General features: G+C 39.9%; 1 protein-coding gene across 2 annotated transcripts in view; it reads right to left on the bottom strand.

Annotated features, from left to right (window-relative positions):
- DCDC2 (doublecortin domain containing 2) overlaps positions 1 to 20,518 on the bottom strand; it is a 176,236-nt gene that overhangs the window by 96,085 nt on the left and 59,633 nt on the right. For both annotated transcript variants that reach the window (XM_014827496.3, XM_070515567.1), the window contains exons 6-8: positions 19,106 to 19,252; positions 17,340 to 17,394; positions 8,242 to 8,404 (exon numbers count right to left, since the gene is read on the bottom strand). In XM_014827496.3, coding sequence (XP_014682982.1) covers positions 8,242 to 8,404; positions 17,340 to 17,394; positions 19,106 to 19,252 — 365 coding nt within the window. The remainder of the gene's footprint in view (positions 1 to 8,241; positions 8,405 to 17,339; positions 17,395 to 19,105; positions 19,253 to 20,518) is intronic.

Below are 20,518 nucleotides of genomic sequence, written 5' to 3'. Positions count from 1 at the left end.
TTTGCAATAAAGATTATCACTTTGAAAACAACTTAGAGTAACAGAGAAGAATAAAAACAGAGTTCATATATAACATAGGCCACAGTCTACAAAGAAATTCCCAGCATATTACATGAGTGTATGAAATATTCCTCCCCAACCTCGTTGTACCAAGTAGTATTTCATAATTGTTCGGACACCATACTAAATACATCTAAGTACATACGGCCTTGTTTTCGGGTACTGTGCTGCTGCTTTCCACACGGACAAAACTGATACAGCAATCTAGGAGATGACCTAATACCAAGAGGAGAAGATGTCAGTGCTTACAACACAAACACATTCTGGTATTTACAAGTGGTGAATAGTCTGGTCATTGAAATGGAGAAGGAAATTGCTTCTACTTCATCATGGAAAATTTCTTGATAAATATATAATTGTGACTACTGGAAGGAAACATGTCATTGATAAGTAATTAGCCCAAAAGAGAGAAAATGGGGATGCCCTGGTGAGTAGCAAAGTGTGTGGTACATAGTAATAGCTCAATAAATGTTTACGGAGGAGATGAAAGGAGTATTCTTGGAAAGGCAGTGGAGTTCATAAGTCTAAAGATTCATGAAACATGGGGAAGGAAATTCAGATGCAGAGAAGGGCTTAGGTTACAAAAGTTTAAGTCCTAGGATGTTTAAGTAACTGTAAAAAAAATTTGGATTTGGCCATTTGATAAATAAACTGGAGATCAACCTCAAAAATATCCATCTTCTTCAAGGTTCTCACATTCTGAAAATGTGAGTCTGAATGCTGAAGATTTAGACCCAGGCCCGGCCTGGTATGTGCCAGAGGAGAGAAGACCCATTATTACACCACGTTGCTGAAGAGGAAAATCTCCTTGTTAGTAACAACTAACTAACTCTTACCACCTACAAAATACAAAGAGCTCAAATCAGCCACCCTCACTTACAAAGAGAATATGAAACACTGAAGCATAGAAGAGGAGAAAAACGAGAACTCAAAATCTCTCAGATAAGCTTCCGGGTCAACTGTGATACATCAACACTCTGACCCCTAAAAGAAAGGAAGTCAAAACACATACACAGGAAAACCTCCCTCACTCCTCACCTGGGCTCACGGGCATCAGCGCCCTACCAAAAACCACACGAGAATGTCCACCTTTTAGGCAGCTCTGTGTCAGCGTGGCAATTTCCAGAAACCACCAGCCATTGATATTCCCTTCACCCTGGGAAAACTGGCTTCTCTTCGTTTTCCCTCATTTGTAAAACTAGGAAAATGCTATTATCTAATTCTGAGGATCTGTAGACGAAGCTTATAAAATATCAGATTAAAATCCACAATTGAGATTTGGGATCAGAATTGTACCATTACTCATTGTTTGGAATTTGTAGCCCTTAATTTCAATTGCCACCACAAATGTAGGCATAACGGACCTACACAAACACACACCCACTCACACACACACTCAACAAACACTGAGTGCTACTCTGAGCAGGACACTCTGCTGGGTGCTTATCTGTGTCTCACAGGTGAATGATGGCAGAGGAGCCACTGATACTCTAACAGACCAGGCCCCCATCCTCAGTCAGCCACCACAGGACTGGCCGAAGGAAGAGGAAGTTGGGGAGGGAGGAAGGTAAAATCCCCTGGCTACTTCTTCCTCCTCCCTCCACCCTGTCACCCTGTCATCAGCATCTCACAGTCTTTCCTTTTGTCAGACCCCTCCCTAACCACTTCAATCTGGGCCCTACCTCAGATCCCATGATGAAGTGCCCAGCCAGGGTAACTCAGTTTTTCTGAGAGGCAGATCTTGTTCTGAAAAGCAGATGAATCACACTTCAGTCTTTGGTGTGCCAGAAACTCATCATTGGTACGGATCCATGTTTTCTCTATAGCAAGCTACAGAAAAGTTGAGAGCTAACTTTGGAGGCAACAGAATCAAGGAAATGCTGTGAAATTTGTCAGAGTCCATGATGGGCCAAGAAGGAAAGAGGACCTGCTGAGAAGTGATGGGTAGCATCTATGAAAAGGGAGGTTGGCAAGCCTAAGCTAGGGGAAGAATGAAGATGAGACAATCCCAACAGCATCCTCTTGCAGAGGATTAACTAACAAAAGAAGCTCGGCCCAGATCTCAGTGTCCCTCTCCTGTAAGTTCAGGTCTGGCCCCTCCACCTTTGCATCCCTCCTCAGACCCACACCCACTTGGATCCCTAGCCTCCAGGCTCTGGCCTACACCAGTAATTTGACCTAGGGCAGTTCTGCACCCCTCGGTCAGCAGGGTAACATGAGCTTCTGGCATTCTGAAATGGACCTTCTAGTTGACTTTCCCACTAGAAACATTATTGCACGCTGCGACTACCTTACACGGCATTATGAGAACAGGGCAAGAATTAAGATGCTTTATGGGTTATACAGAACTTTATCGGCTACTTGAATGGAAAATGTGATGTGAGTAACAAAACGCCTACTTAAAACGAATGTCTGGAATAAAATCTCCCAAAGGTTTAGAAATATCTATAGAACTCAACAACTCACAAACTTCTTCTTTTGGAAACAAAAAAGTATCTTCACACCGCAAGCTTGGGCTGCGTAAAAAAATAGCCCCCAAAAGAAGTTTACCGCTGAAGCCGCAACCCCATATCAGCTGTAAAAGAATGCTTTTCTCACAGTGCTTCTCCATCCAGTGGACAAAGTGTGTAAGAGGGCAGGATATGAAAAGCATCTTCTCTAAAAAGGGCTAGCATCTTACTCCTCTCAAACAGAGATACACATTTTACTGGCATTCACCCAGTCTCTAATTTTTCAGTCCCTCAGCAGTAAAGTGAACAGCAAAGCATAAATTCCTAAACTAATTTTTATTAATAAAATTTGAATACCACAATAAAGCGTCAAGAAATTACTAAAACCACTTGCTGTACTAGAATTTTGTTGTACAATATGTCATTCCAACAAAGGTCATGGAGACATGGAAAAATGCTTATTTTACAAATTTTTATCATACTAGTACTTGACGTAGTAAAATTTGACCCCAATACACACTGCCATTGAGATGGGAAGCTATGATCAACAAAGGAATAGAAAACCTGCATTTCCCTGTACAGGGTGAGTGTGGTGGTGATAGACACCAACAAATCATCAATCTTACCTTAGCTTATTAGACAAAACCAGCACTCTGCTTTGTGAAGCCATCCTGGTGCCTTCTTATATATGTCCTTCTGGTACACGATGCCCCGTAGAGGGTGAGACTCAGGAGTGCACATGCGGAAAGTGTTCTTCCTGTTTTATCTTCAGAGTTTCTTGTGACTGGGAACCATGCAAGTGCCTGAGCTGGTTCATCAGCTGAACCCAAGAAGCTCAAGCTTCACTGCCCTGTGATGTGATTCTGAGGATGGAGTGCAGTAATGCTTCATGCTCGGGGCAGCGCAGCAAACCATGTGTGGGTCGTGGCTGTTAGAAAACCCAAGAGCATGACTGCTCAAGGGCAATCACTCAGCAGGGTCGTCACATTCAGACATCCCTTCCCGGCACTGCACCTGCTGCCAATCACTCCTCAGGAGTCTAAACATCACAAGCTCCTTGGGAACTATCACAGAATGATGCTGGGAATAAGCCAGGAACCACATCAAAGATACTAGGCCTTGTGTGTGTGTGTGTGTGTGTGTGTGTGTGTGTGTGCATGTGCCCACACGTGCAAACGGAATCACATACTTCAAAAGAAACAAGTCTTGTTTCTGCTTACATTTTAATACTCTGCCTTTAAAAAGTATTTATTGGGGGCCAGCCCCCATGGCATAGTGGTTAAGTCTGGTGTGCTCTGCTTTGGTGGCCCAGGTTCACAGGTTCAGATCCCAGGTGCAGACCTACACCACTCATCAAGCCATGCTGTGGTGGCAACCCATATACGAAATAGAGGAAGACTGGCACAGATGTTAGCTCAGAGCCAATCTTCCTCACCAAAAAAAAGAAAAAGGTATTTATACTTATCAATACCATATAAGCCAGCAACACAGACTAGGCTATTTTCTCTGCAGCCTTTCCAATATTTCTAAGGAGCCTTAAATTCACTATCTTATCTGTGTTCCAAGGGTTCTAAAAACATTAATTTTTTTCATGTAGAAAATATTCAATGAATATAATCAATCCCAAAATACCATTTCAAAACAATCATCATTACTCCTTTACTCATAGTGGAGAGTGCAGCTAGTTAACAGCCTCTCAAGGCACCGCAACTCAAGTGGAAAGTGTAACAGAAACACACACTGGCCAGTTAAGCTGGTATTTAAATGCAACACTAAAAATGCATTTCACACCCAACTTCATCAATCACCAACCAATCTCACTTTACATCTTGGCTACCAAAAGAAAACGGGATTTGTTGCCCTGAAGAAATATGTCACTGCTCTGCTTGAATTATTAGGCTTTACTATTATAGAGAAAAACTTGGGAAAAAAAAAAAAAAAGAAAAGAAAAAGAAACAAAATTAGACCCAGGTTGCCACCTACAGACAGATAGCAGCACTGCTCATTCACACAGCATTAGATATCAGAATATCAGCAGTAAAAAAAGAACAAAATGTATGACTACAATCTTAATTATTTAAAAAAATCAAGATAGCCTACGAAGTCTCTTTTTCCTAATTAACAGGATAACAGTATATAAGTAAAGAACACTGGATCAAAATTTTGCACAATTTAATATGCTATAAAATGATTATAGATACTTATCCTAACTCTAAAATTTAACACTTTGAAATGAAATTGAACAAATTAATTCCAAATTATAATATTTTAAGTAGAAAAAAACTGTTTCATCTCGAAAACCAAATTCTTGTGTTTTTTGATTCAATATTTGTATATATTGTGAAATGACCACCATGATAAGTCTAGTTAGCATCTGTCCCCATACATAGTTACAAAATCTTTTTTTTTTAAAGATTGGCCCTGAGCTAACACCTGTTGCCAATCTTTTTTTTTCTTCTTCTCCCCAAAGCCCCCCAGTACTTAATTGTATATCCTAGTTGTACGTCCTCCTAGTTCTTCTATGTGGGACGCCACCTCAGCACGGCTTGATGGGTGCTGCTAGGTCCACACCCGGGATCTGAACCAGAGAAAACCCGGACCACTGAAGCAGAGTGTGCGAACTTAACCACTCGGCCACAGGGCCGGCACCCAAAAACTTTTTTTCTAGAGATGAGAACTTTTAAGATCTACTCTCTTAGCAACTTTCAAATATGCAATACAATGTTAAACTCTTGCATTTTTTAGTCCTTATCTTGACTCACCACACACCTTCCCTTTCATTTTGCTTCAAGTCCTCATTGCTTTTACCTTTCTAAAGAATAAGAGCCCTCTTGAGACACGAATATCCAAAAGCACACACTTGGTTCTAATTACTAAAACAGATGATATTAAAACAAAAAGCAACTGCAATAATAAATGAATATGAAGGCTGAATTAAGAAGTGAAAAAAAGAGAGGAAGAGAGACTGTTTTGATATTATAACTTGGAAATTTCTATAGCCAAAGACATCTGGACGGAGATCTGATAAGTAGAAATAGCTCAATTTTCAAAAATATGGATTTAAGTTAATATCCTTAAATTTATCAAGCGATGATTTAATCTAGGCAACTGCACAAAAGCTCTTTTGGTTTTCCCTGGAAAAACTGTTTTTGAAAGCCAAGATTCATTTTCCAGGTTGTGTGTTCTTTCTTTCAAGATAAAAAGATGCAAAATGCTCCATCTTAACTCTCATATGTGCTTCTAGATCAGTGGTATAAGCCTCTTACTGGGAAAACATTTCAGTCCCCAAAACCTTCATTTGAAAGACACCAGCTGTTGTTATCCTATGTAACAAAGAGATCCAGCAGTTAAAAACCTATCATCTGCACGTTATAAAACTATGTTGGAAAATATACACTTAAAAGGGCAATTCTCTAAACCAACTGCAGGATTCTCTAAAGACAAGGAAAGAAAAGCTGAGGGCTTCTACCTTTTCTTAATACTTTTAAAATATGACTTGCTTCAGGGGCCAGCCAGGTGGTGTAGTGGTTAAGTTTGTGCGCTCAGCTTTGGCGGCCTAGGGTTTACAGGTTTGAATCCCAGGCATGGACTGAGGCACCGCTCATCAAGCCATACTGTGGTGGTGTCCCACATACAAAATAAAGGAAGATGGGCAGAGATGTTAGCTCAGGGCCAGACTTCCTCAGGAAAAAAAAAAAGAAATATATATGCATATATATATATATATATATATATATATATATGACTTGCTTCAGTGTTCAACATGTCGTTGTTATTTTCATCCCCACAAATACAAGTGTTGCTGAAAACTATTTGTGAATTTCTACAAAAGCAAAAATACTGATAATTCAGCTTTCAATAAAGGTTACTTTCCTGGGAAAGAGGAAAATGTCCATACAGCCTCTTGTATTCCCAAGTTTCTACAAATAAGAACCTGAAAAGATAGTGGTTCCCTTTCTTCTGAGGGACAACTACTAAATCTACAGACTTTTAAAAAATATAGTGGAAGGAGAAGTTGGGATTTTTGTAAGCTAATAAGAGCCTCACAGAAAATAAGCAAACGGTATTTTATAAAAGCTTTTAATAAAAAATGATTCATGAAAAGTTGAAAATGGGTCCTATTTCTTAGTGAGTTTTAAAGTATTACAGAGACTTATCTATTTTGTAACCTCCACCATTCATTCATCAGTGTTTATTAAGCGTCTCATATCCATCAGACCTGTGCCAGTTGTTCGGGATTTAAAAAAGTAGTAATACATAGCCGAGGCCTTGGGGGCTTCACAATCTAGTATCTATTGATTAAAATAAAGCCTCTATTATTTTTAATGCTCAAAGTATGGCATGTTCTTCCAGGCTAGCTTTTTCCCTTTGGTTCCTGCCATACAATAAGCATTCAATAAACATCTGTTGACTGCATTTCACCCTAGCCTCCCTATTTCATGGTCATGAAAAGGATTGCACAAACTTAAAGATAAGCAAAATTTTTAAGATAAAACTTAACATGAACCCACACTTTGCAGATAGCTAATGAGGCCCCCAAAAGTTAAGTGACTTGCCCAAGGTGAACAGCAGACCTGGGACAAGAATCTAGGACACAACGTCCAGCTAATCTCTATCATTGAAATCTTTGAAGATTTAAATCCTCCTCTACTCTTTCTTCTCTGTAACTGGCTCATTCATTTAGACTGTTCTTTTAACCTAGCCTCACACAGCTTCCTTCTGACTCTTTAACCACGTGTTCAGCGTCTTCTAAACCCTCCCACAAGTCTATGCTGTCTCCACAGCTGTGAAGCCCACATTAGCTGTAATTCTAATGTGACTCTTCACATGGACTTTGAAAAGAGCTGGAGCTCCCAAGCAGAAGATGGAGTTCTGCCTAAGAATCTGAAAGCTTATCCCATCCATTCTCTTCCTAGGTACCCCAGCAGGTCCCCCGCAGGGCATATGACTGGATCCCCAGAGGAAGGAGAAGCAATCACTCCACTGGGCTGTGCCCCAGCCAGCCCTCCCTGCCCACAGCATCACTCCACTCTCATGCGCTCTCCCCACTGAGAACACGCTTGAAATGAAACCAAAAAGAGCCTGTCTTCACACACAAAAAGAGAACTAACATGAATATTCACAATTCTGATTGTATATGTCCTTAGTTCATCATCACACTTTCATCCTGAAATCTCGTACTAATGCAGGCTTTTTAAAAAATTGTTTTATACCAACTCTCAGCTGGTAATGCAAGATAAAACTACATAACTAATTTTGGTGCATATAGTTTATTGGTAAAGTTTTGTGTATGTTTAGTATTCTCTTGGATGTCAGTAAAACATCTTTTCGAGAAAGGTGATCTTGGACTAAACGTAAATCGTAATGAATGTAGACAAGAGTTGTAGACAAATAAGAGAGATGGCTGTCAACAGCACTCGGTAAAAATGTTAATTAAGCAGTGCCAGTAAGAGCACAGGAGGGTAAAATTTACCATTTTTATAAGATCGCCACGAGAAATATTTTATCTCAAAACACACGTCCTCACGGCACAACCTCTAATTACAAATAGAAATTAAACATAAAAAACAGTAGCATCTCATACACGAAAGCCTTTTTGAAAACTCTCATATATGACAATAAGGAGTATCTACTGCGGGCCCAGAAAAACAAATGGATCTAATTAAGAATTAAAATTATATCACAGCCTTAAGAGAATGCTAATCAATAATAACAATAACAACAAACTCACCACTGTTTGGAACTGGTTGTGGTGAGTCCTTTAACTTTACATTTTGTTTCTCTTTCGTGGGTTTTTCTGAATTCACATCATCTTTCTTCCCTTTCCTCTTTGCGGGCTGAGGAGATGAGTTGTCGCTGGATCCAACCGTTGACTTAGACTGGCGATCATTTCCCTAAGCGGCAGAAGATCAGACACTTACTGTTGGCTAATGAACTCCCAAAGTGACTCCTAGGCAATATAAGCCATGAACTAGTGGTAAATAGGTCAGGGATGGCAGATGAGTGTATGTGCTGATTCTGCTACTGTCTATTTTAATACCTACATTAGCTCTTCCTGGCAGCAGAGGAAGGGTCTAGCAGAGGAAGGAGAATAAAAACAATAACTAACAATTGTTGAGTTCTTAATATGTAGCAAGTATCCTATAAAATTATCTCACTCAATCCTCATAACCCTGGGAGACAGGCACTGTTATCACCTCATTGGACAGAGGAGGAACTGAGGCTTGGAGGTGAAGCCTTGCCCAAGGTCACTCAGCCAGCAAACAGCAAAGCAGGACCACTGCCTTAACCATCCTCTCCCTCCTGCACCTTTCTGAAGAAGCAGCAGCTATCAGTTGCATGAGGAATGGTGACAGCCCTCAGTTTGATCAGTTAATCTAGAAATACCTCTTAACTAGTTGTGAATGTCTAGGTGTCATCAGTCAAGCAGACACACACCTTGCTTGTAGGAATCCTCCAATATTGACTCATCTGTCGGTGACCAGCATGGTCTCTATGAATCTCACATCCAGAGCAACACAGACACAAGCAGCTCAGGACTACATGCTCCCAACTCCAGCAAGGCAGACTCAGAGTTTCACACCTTCCGTGGTGGCCTGTGGTCCCCACGTGCCTCTGGAAATGAAGATCTTGCATCTGCAAAGTAGCCTTCTCCACATGAAGGGGAGGTTGAGTTTCAGTGGCTCCTGTCACTGGCCCGAGGTTAGCTCCTGGGGAGCCACAGAACAGCCGCTACAGTGGTGGCTCCTGTAAGTGCCCAAGGAACAGCCGTGCTGGGAACTCAGCCACTGCTTGGCCATTGCTACAGCAAGAAACTCCCTCCTAATAAGGCAGCCTTGGCTCTCAGATGCTCAGGTGCTAAACTTACCCGAGTGTGTAAAGTGTGAGGCTGCAGGTAATGGAAAGAATGCAAGTTTGAGAAACTCAAAATACCTGGCTCAGAGCCACTGCTCTGCCACTAACCACCCATGGGACCTTGGACTAACTAACTCCTTCCTTCTTTGAGCCTGTTTCCTCATCAGATGAATGAGGTTAATGTACCTGCCTTTAGGTCTATCATGAGGATGAAATGAGAATGTTCCTAAAGTGACTAGCACGGTGCCTGGCAAGTCATACTTGTTCAATGAGTACAGAGTGCTTTCTCCAAGAGCAGGGAGTTTTCCTCTTCTCTTAAAATTCATATAAACTCCTACCATATTGGGTGCAATCTTTATGCAACATCTGTACTATGCTAAGATCTGAAAATAAACGTAGTAATTAAATAAACAAATCTGCCTAGAAACCTATTATAACCACTCATTTTAAACATTTATATATTCAGTCATCCAGAAGCATTTAAATAGTTTTAGCCATCACCCAATTAAGGATAGAAAAATTCACAGCCTTACAAATGAAGTTATTTATGCTATTTTGTCATAGCCTACAAGAAAATGAATTATGCATAGATTTATTAACAGTATGAAAACTTGTCCAAATCTATAACACTTTTTTGCATAATTTAATTTCCTATTCCAATTGCAATTTAAACATACAGTTTCCATTTAATTATTGCATTAACTGCAGCCAGAGTAGTTGTTTTTTTCTTTCCTTTTTTTTTCAATGATTCTTTCTCGCAAGGCCATAAACTGCCTGGCAGAAGAAATAGATAACGTGATCACAGTGGAGATTCCAAAACCATCAACCTGGTCTCAGACTTCAGTCTATTTTCAACTGAGTCTATACATTCCAAGATTTTAAAACTTTACAAGCCTTGAATGAGAGGAGTAACCCTTCTAGCAAGCCTACTGAAATGTTCAGAGATCCTGTTGAACTTTTGAGAACTAAAATGAAACAATGAAGGAGCAGGATAGGTTTTTACATCTCTCTGGGAAAAGTCTTACAAAAGGGGTCTAACAAGGGAGAAACAGAAACTCCATCCTGGAGTGCCTTGGGGTTCACATAATTCTAAAAACCAACTCTTGTTGAATAAACAGGATGTTCTGATTTACTACACTTCTGATAAGGACACTCAAAAGGATGATTTGGCAGCGTCATGAAAGTCTAGTTGATTTCAATAACTCTAGAAGGCATGGCTTCAGTCATTGATGCTCATGCATTCAAATATTGATTCCTGACTAATCACTAGGTACTTTGTAAGGACTAAATGAAACTGAGAGAAAACGAAGAATTTTTTGTAATTAGAAGAGGGGGAATAATTTAAATGCTTTTCTTTTTAAAAAAGAAAACATGCTGATTCATCTAAAATGTTAATAACACAAAATAAATATGTAATAAATTATATACAAATATATAAATAAATTATATAGTATAAATTACATATACTCATATTTATTTACATAGTTAATTATATAACTTACAGATAATATATAAATAAATTCTATCCAGAGAGAGACTGGAGGGAAAGACAGACGAATGGAGGGAAGGGTTTTCTTTTCTTTTTTGAGGCTTCCACATACGACTTATAACGTGCAGACGCTGGCGGATAGTCACCGCTATTTGGAGGGCATAGAGAACAGCGGAGTTTTGCCATCTCATACAACTATGCTAGTTGATAAACCAACATTACTGAGCACCTCTCATGTGCTAAATACCCATTAACACAAATATTTACCAAATCTATAGATAGGTATTATTATCACCATTTTACAGATAAAGGAACTAACTTTCTCAAGGTTACCCAAGTCTTTTACCACACTGAAGCCTCCCACTGTCCAAGATACTAGAAATAGCTATTACATAGTATGGTTCCAGAAAAAAAAATCCAGAAGTGACAATTTATGGCTTTATGCCAAAGTGGAAGGAATCAAGAAGCTGCCTAATTTCATAGCATGTCCTGCACAAAAACTAGACCCCATGTGATACTTCAGCCACTTTCCTGCCTTTGGCCTCACACGTATATCAGTATATCTGATGGGAACTGCAAACCTCTGGCTCAAACTAATAAAAAACCAAAGAAAGCCCTTCAATCACCCCTCGCTTTACTGAAATTGGGATTTTTTTAATAGTTCCCTTGGCTCTTTGCAACAAGATCCAATCAACTTGGGTTTCTTTCATTCCTACCAAAAACCCGTTGCCAGCCCCCATGAAGACAGGCCAAAGACATACAGGCCATAAAACATTAAGTTTAAAATAATTTTGTGAGCGGTTTGCCTCCGAGAACAGCCTTCACCATGTGTGTATATTACGTGATGCACCCAGGAGACCAGGCAGGGGACCAGACCCGGACTGAGGCTGGCATTTCCCTCACCTGTGCCTCTGGTGACGGCCAGAGTGAGAAGCCCTTTCATCCATACTAGACTCAGTTTCCCACAGGCAAAATGGAGTGTGGGGAGCACACAGAATTTATTTGCTTCTCAGTCACTTTGTGACACATGTGTAGTCTTGTCTTTTTTTTTAGCAAAACCTTAGCAACTATAATATTTGAATCTGTAAATTACTGACCACAAGATATATTATTACCACATGGTAATAAGAACAACAAAAGACAATTTACTCTGGCTTTAACTTTCAGGTACCTGTCTCATTTTTACATCTCTTCCACTAGAGGGTGCTTTGATGCTATGTGGTGTGGCTGCAGCTAGAGAACAGCCTCTGGCTGATGAGTTTATTTTTCAAACTTAATAGAACTTAAGACAATTTACTTATATCTTCCTTTTGTTTTCAAGGCTGGAATTGCAACTGAAAATTACTTGCAATTTGCTAATTTCTGTGACTCTCCTAGCACTACGTGTCTGTATAAAGGGTGGCTTCTGGTTTTGTCCTGATTTGCACAAGGCATTCCCTGGCTGTTATGAAAGGGTCTGCTCTATCCCCAGAACCCCCCATTACCCACACTCCCTACCACAAGGGTGGGGCCCTGCTGACCAAGTCGCTTAAGCACCAGCAAGGGTCCCCTGTGCAGACTACGGCAGCTTTCTCTCTCTCTTTTCTTTTTCTAAGTTCTAACAGGCCCCCACCCACACTCCCCTACATTATGCAATAGGGCAATTCCTAGAAAGCTGTGTGGAAAAATGAACTCCTAAAAATCTAGCTCCCTGTCCTCTTTGATTTGCATCATGAGTTTGAGGATGCCTTACTTATTGATTTGGCAGTGGTTCCTCAAGTTTTAAGCTGATTTTCCACAGTCCCCTTCACTCACACCCCCACTCAGTGGCAAGCAGTTAATGATCTTAAAAACACATACATTCTCCAGGGAACCAATTCATTAAAGGAAAGGAGTAAATGAATCCTGTTAAAAATTGAGTTTGTGACTCTGGAATTACCAAGATAAGGTGTTTTCTCCGTGTGCTCACTGCCAGTCATTCACACGTCCACTAAACAGGTTTAGTGAGGACCTACCGTGTGCCAGGCTGATTAATCCCTCTGCTCAAATGAATCCCCCTAAAAGAAGTGTACCCTGACCACCCAGAGGATGCAGCGCCCTCTCACTTTCTCTCCCCATATCCTGATGTATTTTTCTTCAAGCTTATCCCTGATGAACATCAAATGTATTGCGCATTTGTTTGTCTTTCTCCTCCTCCAGAATGGAAGGTCCACACGTTTAGTGTTTTCTCTAGAATCTCTGCCTCCCTCTTTCCCCACCCTAAAACTGGCCAGGATGTAACATGCACTCAATAAGTGGTTGTTGGATGAATGCATCAATCAGTGACAACAGACAGTTACAATATACTCAAAGAAGAATTATAATGGATGTCCATCTCCCCTGCTGCCACCTGTCCAGGTCACCTGCACCCCATACCCAGACTCCAGGCCTCCCACTACCGCCAGCTTCCATTCTTGCTTCGAGCACTTCTCTATAGATGCCACAACCAGAATGATCATTTAAAAATATAAATCAGGGGCCAGCCCAGTGACACAGCAGTTAAGTTCGCACATTTTGCTTCAGCGGCGCAGGGTTCGCTGGTTCAGATCCCTGGTGTGGACCTGCGCACTGTTTGTCAATCCATGCTGTGGCGGGCATCCCACATATAAAGTAGAGGAAGATGGGCACAGATGTTAGCTCAGGGCCAGTCTTCCTCAGCAAAAAGAGGAGGATTGCCAGCAGATGTTAGCTCAGGGCTAATCTTCCTCAAAAAAATAAAAATAAAAATAAATAAATAAAAATATAAAATCAAATGATATCACTCCCTTCTTCTAACCCTCAAATGGTGTCCCATCAAGGAATAAAGTCCAAACTCCTTGCACGGCTTACACAGTCGGGCCCTGCCTGCCTCTCCAGTTTCACTCAGACCACTCTGGCTTTTCTGCTCTCCCAACAGGCAAAGCTCTTTACCAAGGGCCTTTGCAACTGCTTCCTCTGCCAGGGCGGCTCTTTTCTCCCCTGCCCCAACTTTGTATGACTGGCTCTTTTACTTTTCCATCATTAGGGTCTCAGTCTCAGAGAATTGTGTGTCAATTAGTGTCCTCCCACATTTTATTCCTCAGAGCACTTATTACCCTCTGAAGTTATTTACATCTCTGTTTGGAGGTTGATAAGTCTGTCTACCCCAATTGTTGCACCCTCCCCTCTGCACACTCACAAACACAGGCACTAGAATGAAGTTCCATGAGGTCCAAAACTTTGTCTGTCCACCAGTATTTGCCAATTGCTTAGGGTGGTTTCTGGCACTCAGTAAGCGCTCAATAAATATACGTTGAGTGGATGACTGAATGAGCAGACAAATGGATGGATGAATACATAGAATGCTTTCGGAGCATTGTGAAAAGAGGGGCAAATTCTTCTATCATTTTATTTTTCTAAGCCATAGCACTGAAATAGAATTTTGAGTCTTTGCTCTCTACGAGATAGAAACGTATCTTATAATTTTTAGTCTTTCTTTCAAGGTCATTTCCTCAAAGAGGCCTTTCCTGACACACCTATCTAAATTAGTCCTCCTTTTAATGTCTTTCATCTTGCTCTGTACTTATCTTTCATTTTTATCACATTCTGTAATTATATATTGATTTGTGGAATTGTTTCACCTCTGTCTCCCCAAGTAGACCATGAGCTAAGAGAGAGCATTGTTGTCTTTTTGCTCATCACTGTCTCCCTGGGGCTTGGCTCCAAGCCAGGTACGTGGAAAACTCAATCAGTCATTATCGGATCACCCAGTATTCACAGTACAGATTCTAAAGAACTTCCAAACAAGGGAGCAAGAAAGAAAATTGTACATATGTGCCTCCTGCATATGATTAAAGCAGGAAAAATATTTACACGTTTTTAACAAAAAATTTAGACAATCCATATTTCAGAATAGTAGGTACACAATTCCAAAGTTCAGTAATTGGGAATGCAAGGAGATGAGTCATGATCTTGGTTCTGACATCAGCTTTCCCGGTGACCTGGGGGCAGTTATTCAACTACACCGCGTCTCTGTTTAACTATCTCTCTTCCAGCTGTACTGTAAGAATTAATGAGCTCATATTTGCGTGGTATGCAGAAGAGATTCTGCTCCAAAGTCCTGAAGAACAAGAGGCCAAAATTTCCAAACCTTAAATTCATGAGTTTTATTTAGCTTTATAGTGGCTAAAAGATATTTTTTTCAGCTACTGGAATATTCTCTCTCCGCTTCCTCTCCACACCCATGAAGTTAAGTGGCCTCAAGCCTATGCCCTCTGTGGTTCTTACTGCACTATCTCTCCCTCTAGGTTCCCACTCACCCATCCTTTCATTCAACAGCATGATGCAGTATATTCCCTGCCAGGCTGTGCTGGATGCTAGGAAGGTATACCGCAATGACATGTTTCTGATCTTCAACTATGATCTTTATGGGGATGAACTCACAACCTACATCTGATGTTCTCATCAGGCCTCACTAGCTACCATTTACAACTACTTGCTGAACACTTTCAACTAGATCTTGTGATGACACCTATAACTCAATATGTTTGAAATTAAGCAGGTCATCATTTCCTCCGACTGACTTCTTCTTAGCCACAGTACTGCCATTTTCTCAGGCATCCAAGCTCAAAAACTTGCAATTATCTTTGGCTTCAACCTCTCCATTAACTCCATGGACCCAATCACCAAGCAAGTCCTTTGTTTCTTCATGACCAATAATCACCTCCCACTACCTCTACCACCTTCCTAGTCCAGGTTCTTATCACTTTATACCAAGGCTATTGTAGTTGTCCCATAACTGATGTCTCATCTATGGTCTATCAGCATGTTAAGTCTTTCTCCACATGAAAGATCTGATCTTCCTAGGATGGACTTGGACTAACATTCTCACCTCTCAGATGTCCCCCTGAGCTGCCCTCTACTCAAAAATAAAGATTAGACTCTTCATCCTGACATTCAAGGTCATCTAAAACTGCCACCACTTGCTATTTTAGGCACATCAGCCTCCACACCATGATGAACCTTCTGTTCTAGTCAGCCTGAGGGACTCATTGTCCCCTTGGTGTCAGGAGCATGAGCTCCATCCAGGCAGGCCATCCAGACTCAATCCCTCCCCTGCCATTTGTTCAATGGGAACGTCTAGACTCTATGCTTCCTTTTCTCATTTTTAAATGCAATAATAAAAATAACTCTCATGGCGTGAGGATTAAATCAGCCACATCTGTAAAGACATTGGCACGGTATTGAGCCCTCGAGTGTTCACTAAATATCAGCCAGCATCATTGCTTCTCCAAGTGCTCATCTCTGCTCCTTTCCCCACACTGTCCCTCTGTCTGAAACCCGTTTCCCCTCATGGACCTTTGCCTGAATCTGAAACAGTCCTCAAAGGCACAGCTCAAATTCAACTTCCTCCATGTACCCTGGCCAACACACACTGATGCCCTCTGTTTCTCTCATGTTTGCCAATCTCATTACATATTCGGTGTTTAGTTTTAGCTTGTTAGTTACCTTTTCAAGCTATCTTCCCTATTTCAATTAGATTGCAAGTTTCTTGAGGGCAAGAGCTTTGTCATAAATAGTACCAGAGTCTCAGCAAAGGAGCGGGTCCTACACGTCTGTTGTTTGTTACACTGAGTTCAGCACTACTTCTTCATACAACGTTATTTTTCTTTTTTCCAAGAATTTCATGTGATACAACAAAAGGGGGAGAAGAGATATCCAAATCCTCACTAGGAGACAGTATTATTGCCCAGCAGTCATTTATTTTACAAAATACCAATATAAGAATTTTGCTTAGTTAATTCAGAGGGGGAGAGATGTCAAATCAATTCTGACCACTACTGGTCAAACAATTCCATCAATAGGCTGGAAAGAGCAGGCTCAGCCAGAAAAACCTGTCAAAGCAACACTCCCGCATGATGTTAAACTCAGCCCCACGAGGGGGTACAGATGAAAAACTACAAATAGGTTAAGAAATTACCTTCTAAATGCTTGTCACAGTTCCCACAAAATAGGTACTTAATAGACGCTTGCTGAATTAGCAGATGAATGAATAAATGATGGATGGAATAGATTCTTATACGGAACTGTTTGGATGATTCTCAATCTTTTAAAGGAATATAATTTAGGGTTGCCATTTTCTTACAAAAACTTCCTTTTTAGTCTTTGAGAGAGATAGTAAACAAGACTGGGTAGACCACTGATGTGCCCTAATACAGCATGTCTCCTAGTTTCACGTATTATTGCCTAGATTTCAAGCGTGATATAAATGTTATAAGGTCTATATAAAGGCAAAAGGTATCTATTTTGAAATCTATATTTTAAAAATGTTAGCTGTCTTTTAGGAACTTAATTGTAACATTAATGTTCTAGTGTTGTTTCACATAATTGCTTGTATACCACAAGGCAGCTAAGTTTTATTTCTTCAAATTTAATTGAAACCCAAAGGACAATCTCTAGGTATCGTACAGAAATACAGAACATTAATGAGTAAGGCATCTGATACTTACACTCCCTTTAGACTTCCTGGATCCTACAATAGGAGGTAGTGAAGAGGTTTTCTGACTGCAGAAACAAATTGCAATTTAGAGATCTGAACATTATTTATAAAATAATATGTAATGCAAGATAATGGTCATCTCAATTTGTCATGCCAACCCAGAAGTCAATTGTTTACAGACATCAGTGTTTCAAAAAAAGTACCATAAACTTTCCCCATTTCACAAAAGTCATCATAAAATTTCCAAATTCCATCTTAAAAGACCTTTAATGCTTCCCTGTGTACTATTTTAATCGATGCTTACAAATAAATTTAGTACCACCTTAAATTTTTCCATAGCATTTTTATTTAAATCCACAAATTTCCTATTTGCGTTTCAAAAAGTCATTTCCCAAGCTGAGTGATGATTTTGCCAGACTGAGTTAAAAACTATAAATTTCCATTGTTTTCATAATATCTATGATGGCTACCTCTGAGAGAATGGTCAAACACTGGCATTTATATTCAGGGAATTTCTAAACCAGTCATTCTCACCAAAAAAGAAAAACTTCTCTTCAGCTGTAAGAATAAGCTGTTCTGTAGATGTCTATATCATTAGGAAAACATCCATCTTGAAAACTAACTGAAACTCTCTGAAAATAGGAGGACACATAGAGAAAGGTTGATTTCACTCATTTGTCCAAGAAAGGCCACCAGGAATTACAGATTTCTCACTGCCATCAAGTACACACTGCAGCTCACAGTGGGCTAACCCAGGGTTGTTTACAGAGATGGTGAAGGATTTGATTTCATGGATGGGTAAGGATGGTTAGCAATAAGTCTGCTGGAAGATAATTCTAAAGTTCTGGAAAACTATGTGCTCCTGCATACTTCAAACACCACCCCTAAAATTCCATTTTATCTCCTAGTTATTTAGACACCCTCGGCTAACCTCTCCATCAAGCTACATAAATGGTTAATTAATGGACAACAAATTGGTGACATTCTGCTGTCTCTCTGCCACATATCAGCCACCCTCACAGAGAGCAACCACAAAAAGTCAGTTTCCAATAGCAAAGCGGCCATGGAAAAGCAGCACAGTTGGATCCTGTGGCACCACAAGCAAACCGAGGGGTCCCTGCATCTGCTGGGCCCAGGGCTCTTCATGCGTGCCTCTGCAGTCCATCTACTGGGCTGAAATAAGGCACCCTTCACAAATATATGACATTTCAGAGAGAAAAAAAGGTTCCCAGTGCGTTCTGTGTAATTAAAAGTGTAATCTTCAAACTTTCACATGTATTAACTATACACCCAGCCACTCTACTTATTTGTACAAGTGGAATTATACTGCTTCTATATTTTACAGTTATTATTAAAATGGGTATGAAATATCATGGTTTTTTAATATCTTTAGATGTTTCTATATGTACCAACTGAAAAATCATTTGGTCTAGCTAAACAGCTAAGACATTATTAAAACTCCTAATGATGTATGCTGTATAGAAGCTCATTGTCCTACATCTTCATAATAATAAATCTTCATATTTATCATAAGGGAATGGTAAAAAGTACTCTATAGTCTTTCACAGATTTCCAAAAATTAAATTTTTGTGCAATAGCTCTTAATCTCCAATTATGGCAAAAAAACAGAACACAAAGATTAATATATATACATACACGCTTTCCATTCTAACTGATAAACAGGATTGTATAAAATATACCAGTGGTCAGCAAAAGAATCAATGCTTTTTCAAGTGATAACTAAAATATGAGAGGTGAATGAGGATGAAAACTTACCCATAAGACCTTCTCATTGTTGACTTGTCAAAAAGTAATTCACCGTAAGGCAATTTCTTAAACTTATCTCTGCCGACGGCCACATAAAACTGCCCATTCTCCAACTCTGCCCCACTCTCAACCAGTTTTCCTTCTAAAGTATAAAGTCTGCCAAAATATGAATATCAACAGTTAAAATTCTAACAGGCATTAAAAAAACTGCTTAAAATTACAAAGTAAATGACAACATTCTGTTCTTCACTTGGCTCATTGGTTATTATTCTAAATCATTGAATTATAAACACCTCAAAGTCACTAGATTCAACTAAATACCAATGTTATAATGCAGATACAGTTACTATCTAGCTGTACAGGGTTTCATCCCATAAACCTGACAATCTAAGATAAGGATCCCCTATTGCTGCCATATTAAGATTTCAGAGGGAAAGAATTAACCTGTACAGAATGTGGTGCTTTAAATAAAGCTCAGCTTCCTTTGAAGTTGGATTGTTCTATTTATATTTTTTGTGAGCACTTTTTAAATTTATTTCCTTAATGCATTTGTCAGGTTGACAAGCCTCTTCCTGCATTCTGTGCGGGAGCAGCCCTCAGCCAAAATATTACAACCAAACACACATAACTGGGTCAGAAAACAAGAGGTGGGAGGGCAGGAGGTGAAGGAACCCATTGCCAGCATTAATGATGCAGAACCGCATAGCATTCATGCCTCTTTCTTTTTTTCTCTCCCTGGTCTTCCCAGAATCAAGGGATTTCACAAGAACCTCCCTTGACTGTAAAACTGCTTCTGCAAACTACAATTAATATGTTACTTATTAAAAGAACAGTGATCACTTTACTAGACGATTTAACATGTCCACAGAATTTTCTTAAAGAACAGGAAAAAACAGATTATTAGAAAACTACATCAGAAAGACAATGCATATTTCTGAAGGTTATAAACAAGAGTTAGTAACTGGAAGGATTTCAAGATAATCATCAAAAAAGTTCTCAGACTTCTTATATTATGCAATAAAGGTTAGTGACATTAACAAAGAAAAAAAATGCATTGACCTGTCAGCTTGTTTACTGATCATGTAAATAGGCATATCACATGGAGCCATGAAATACAATGGAAATAGCCAACAAAACCTCTGAAATGTCTCCGTGTTGAGTTATTATAAAGATGCTAAAGTCTCTTTCTTTATGACGTTGTACTTCTCTCTCTACAAGTCTAAACATCGACCCTTCACCCAGATTTCTGGTTTTCCTTCCCTGACCTAGACTGGAGTTTCTGAACAGTGGCACTATTGACATTTTGGATCCGATAATTCTTTGTTGGAGAGGTGAGGGGGCTGTCCCGTGAACTGTAGGGTGTAAACAGTACCCGTGGCCTCTACCCACTAGATGGTAGTAGTTGCTGCCCCTATCCTCACT

Source organism: Equus asinus, chromosome 8 (assembly GCF_041296235.1).
Source record: "Equus asinus isolate D_3611 breed Donkey chromosome 8, EquAss-T2T_v2, whole genome shotgun sequence".
Taxonomy (NCBI): domain Eukaryota; kingdom Metazoa; phylum Chordata; class Mammalia; order Perissodactyla; family Equidae; genus Equus; species Equus asinus.
The sequence above is the reverse complement of the archived record's forward strand: the minus strand, read 5'-3'. Positions and strand labels throughout refer to the sequence as shown.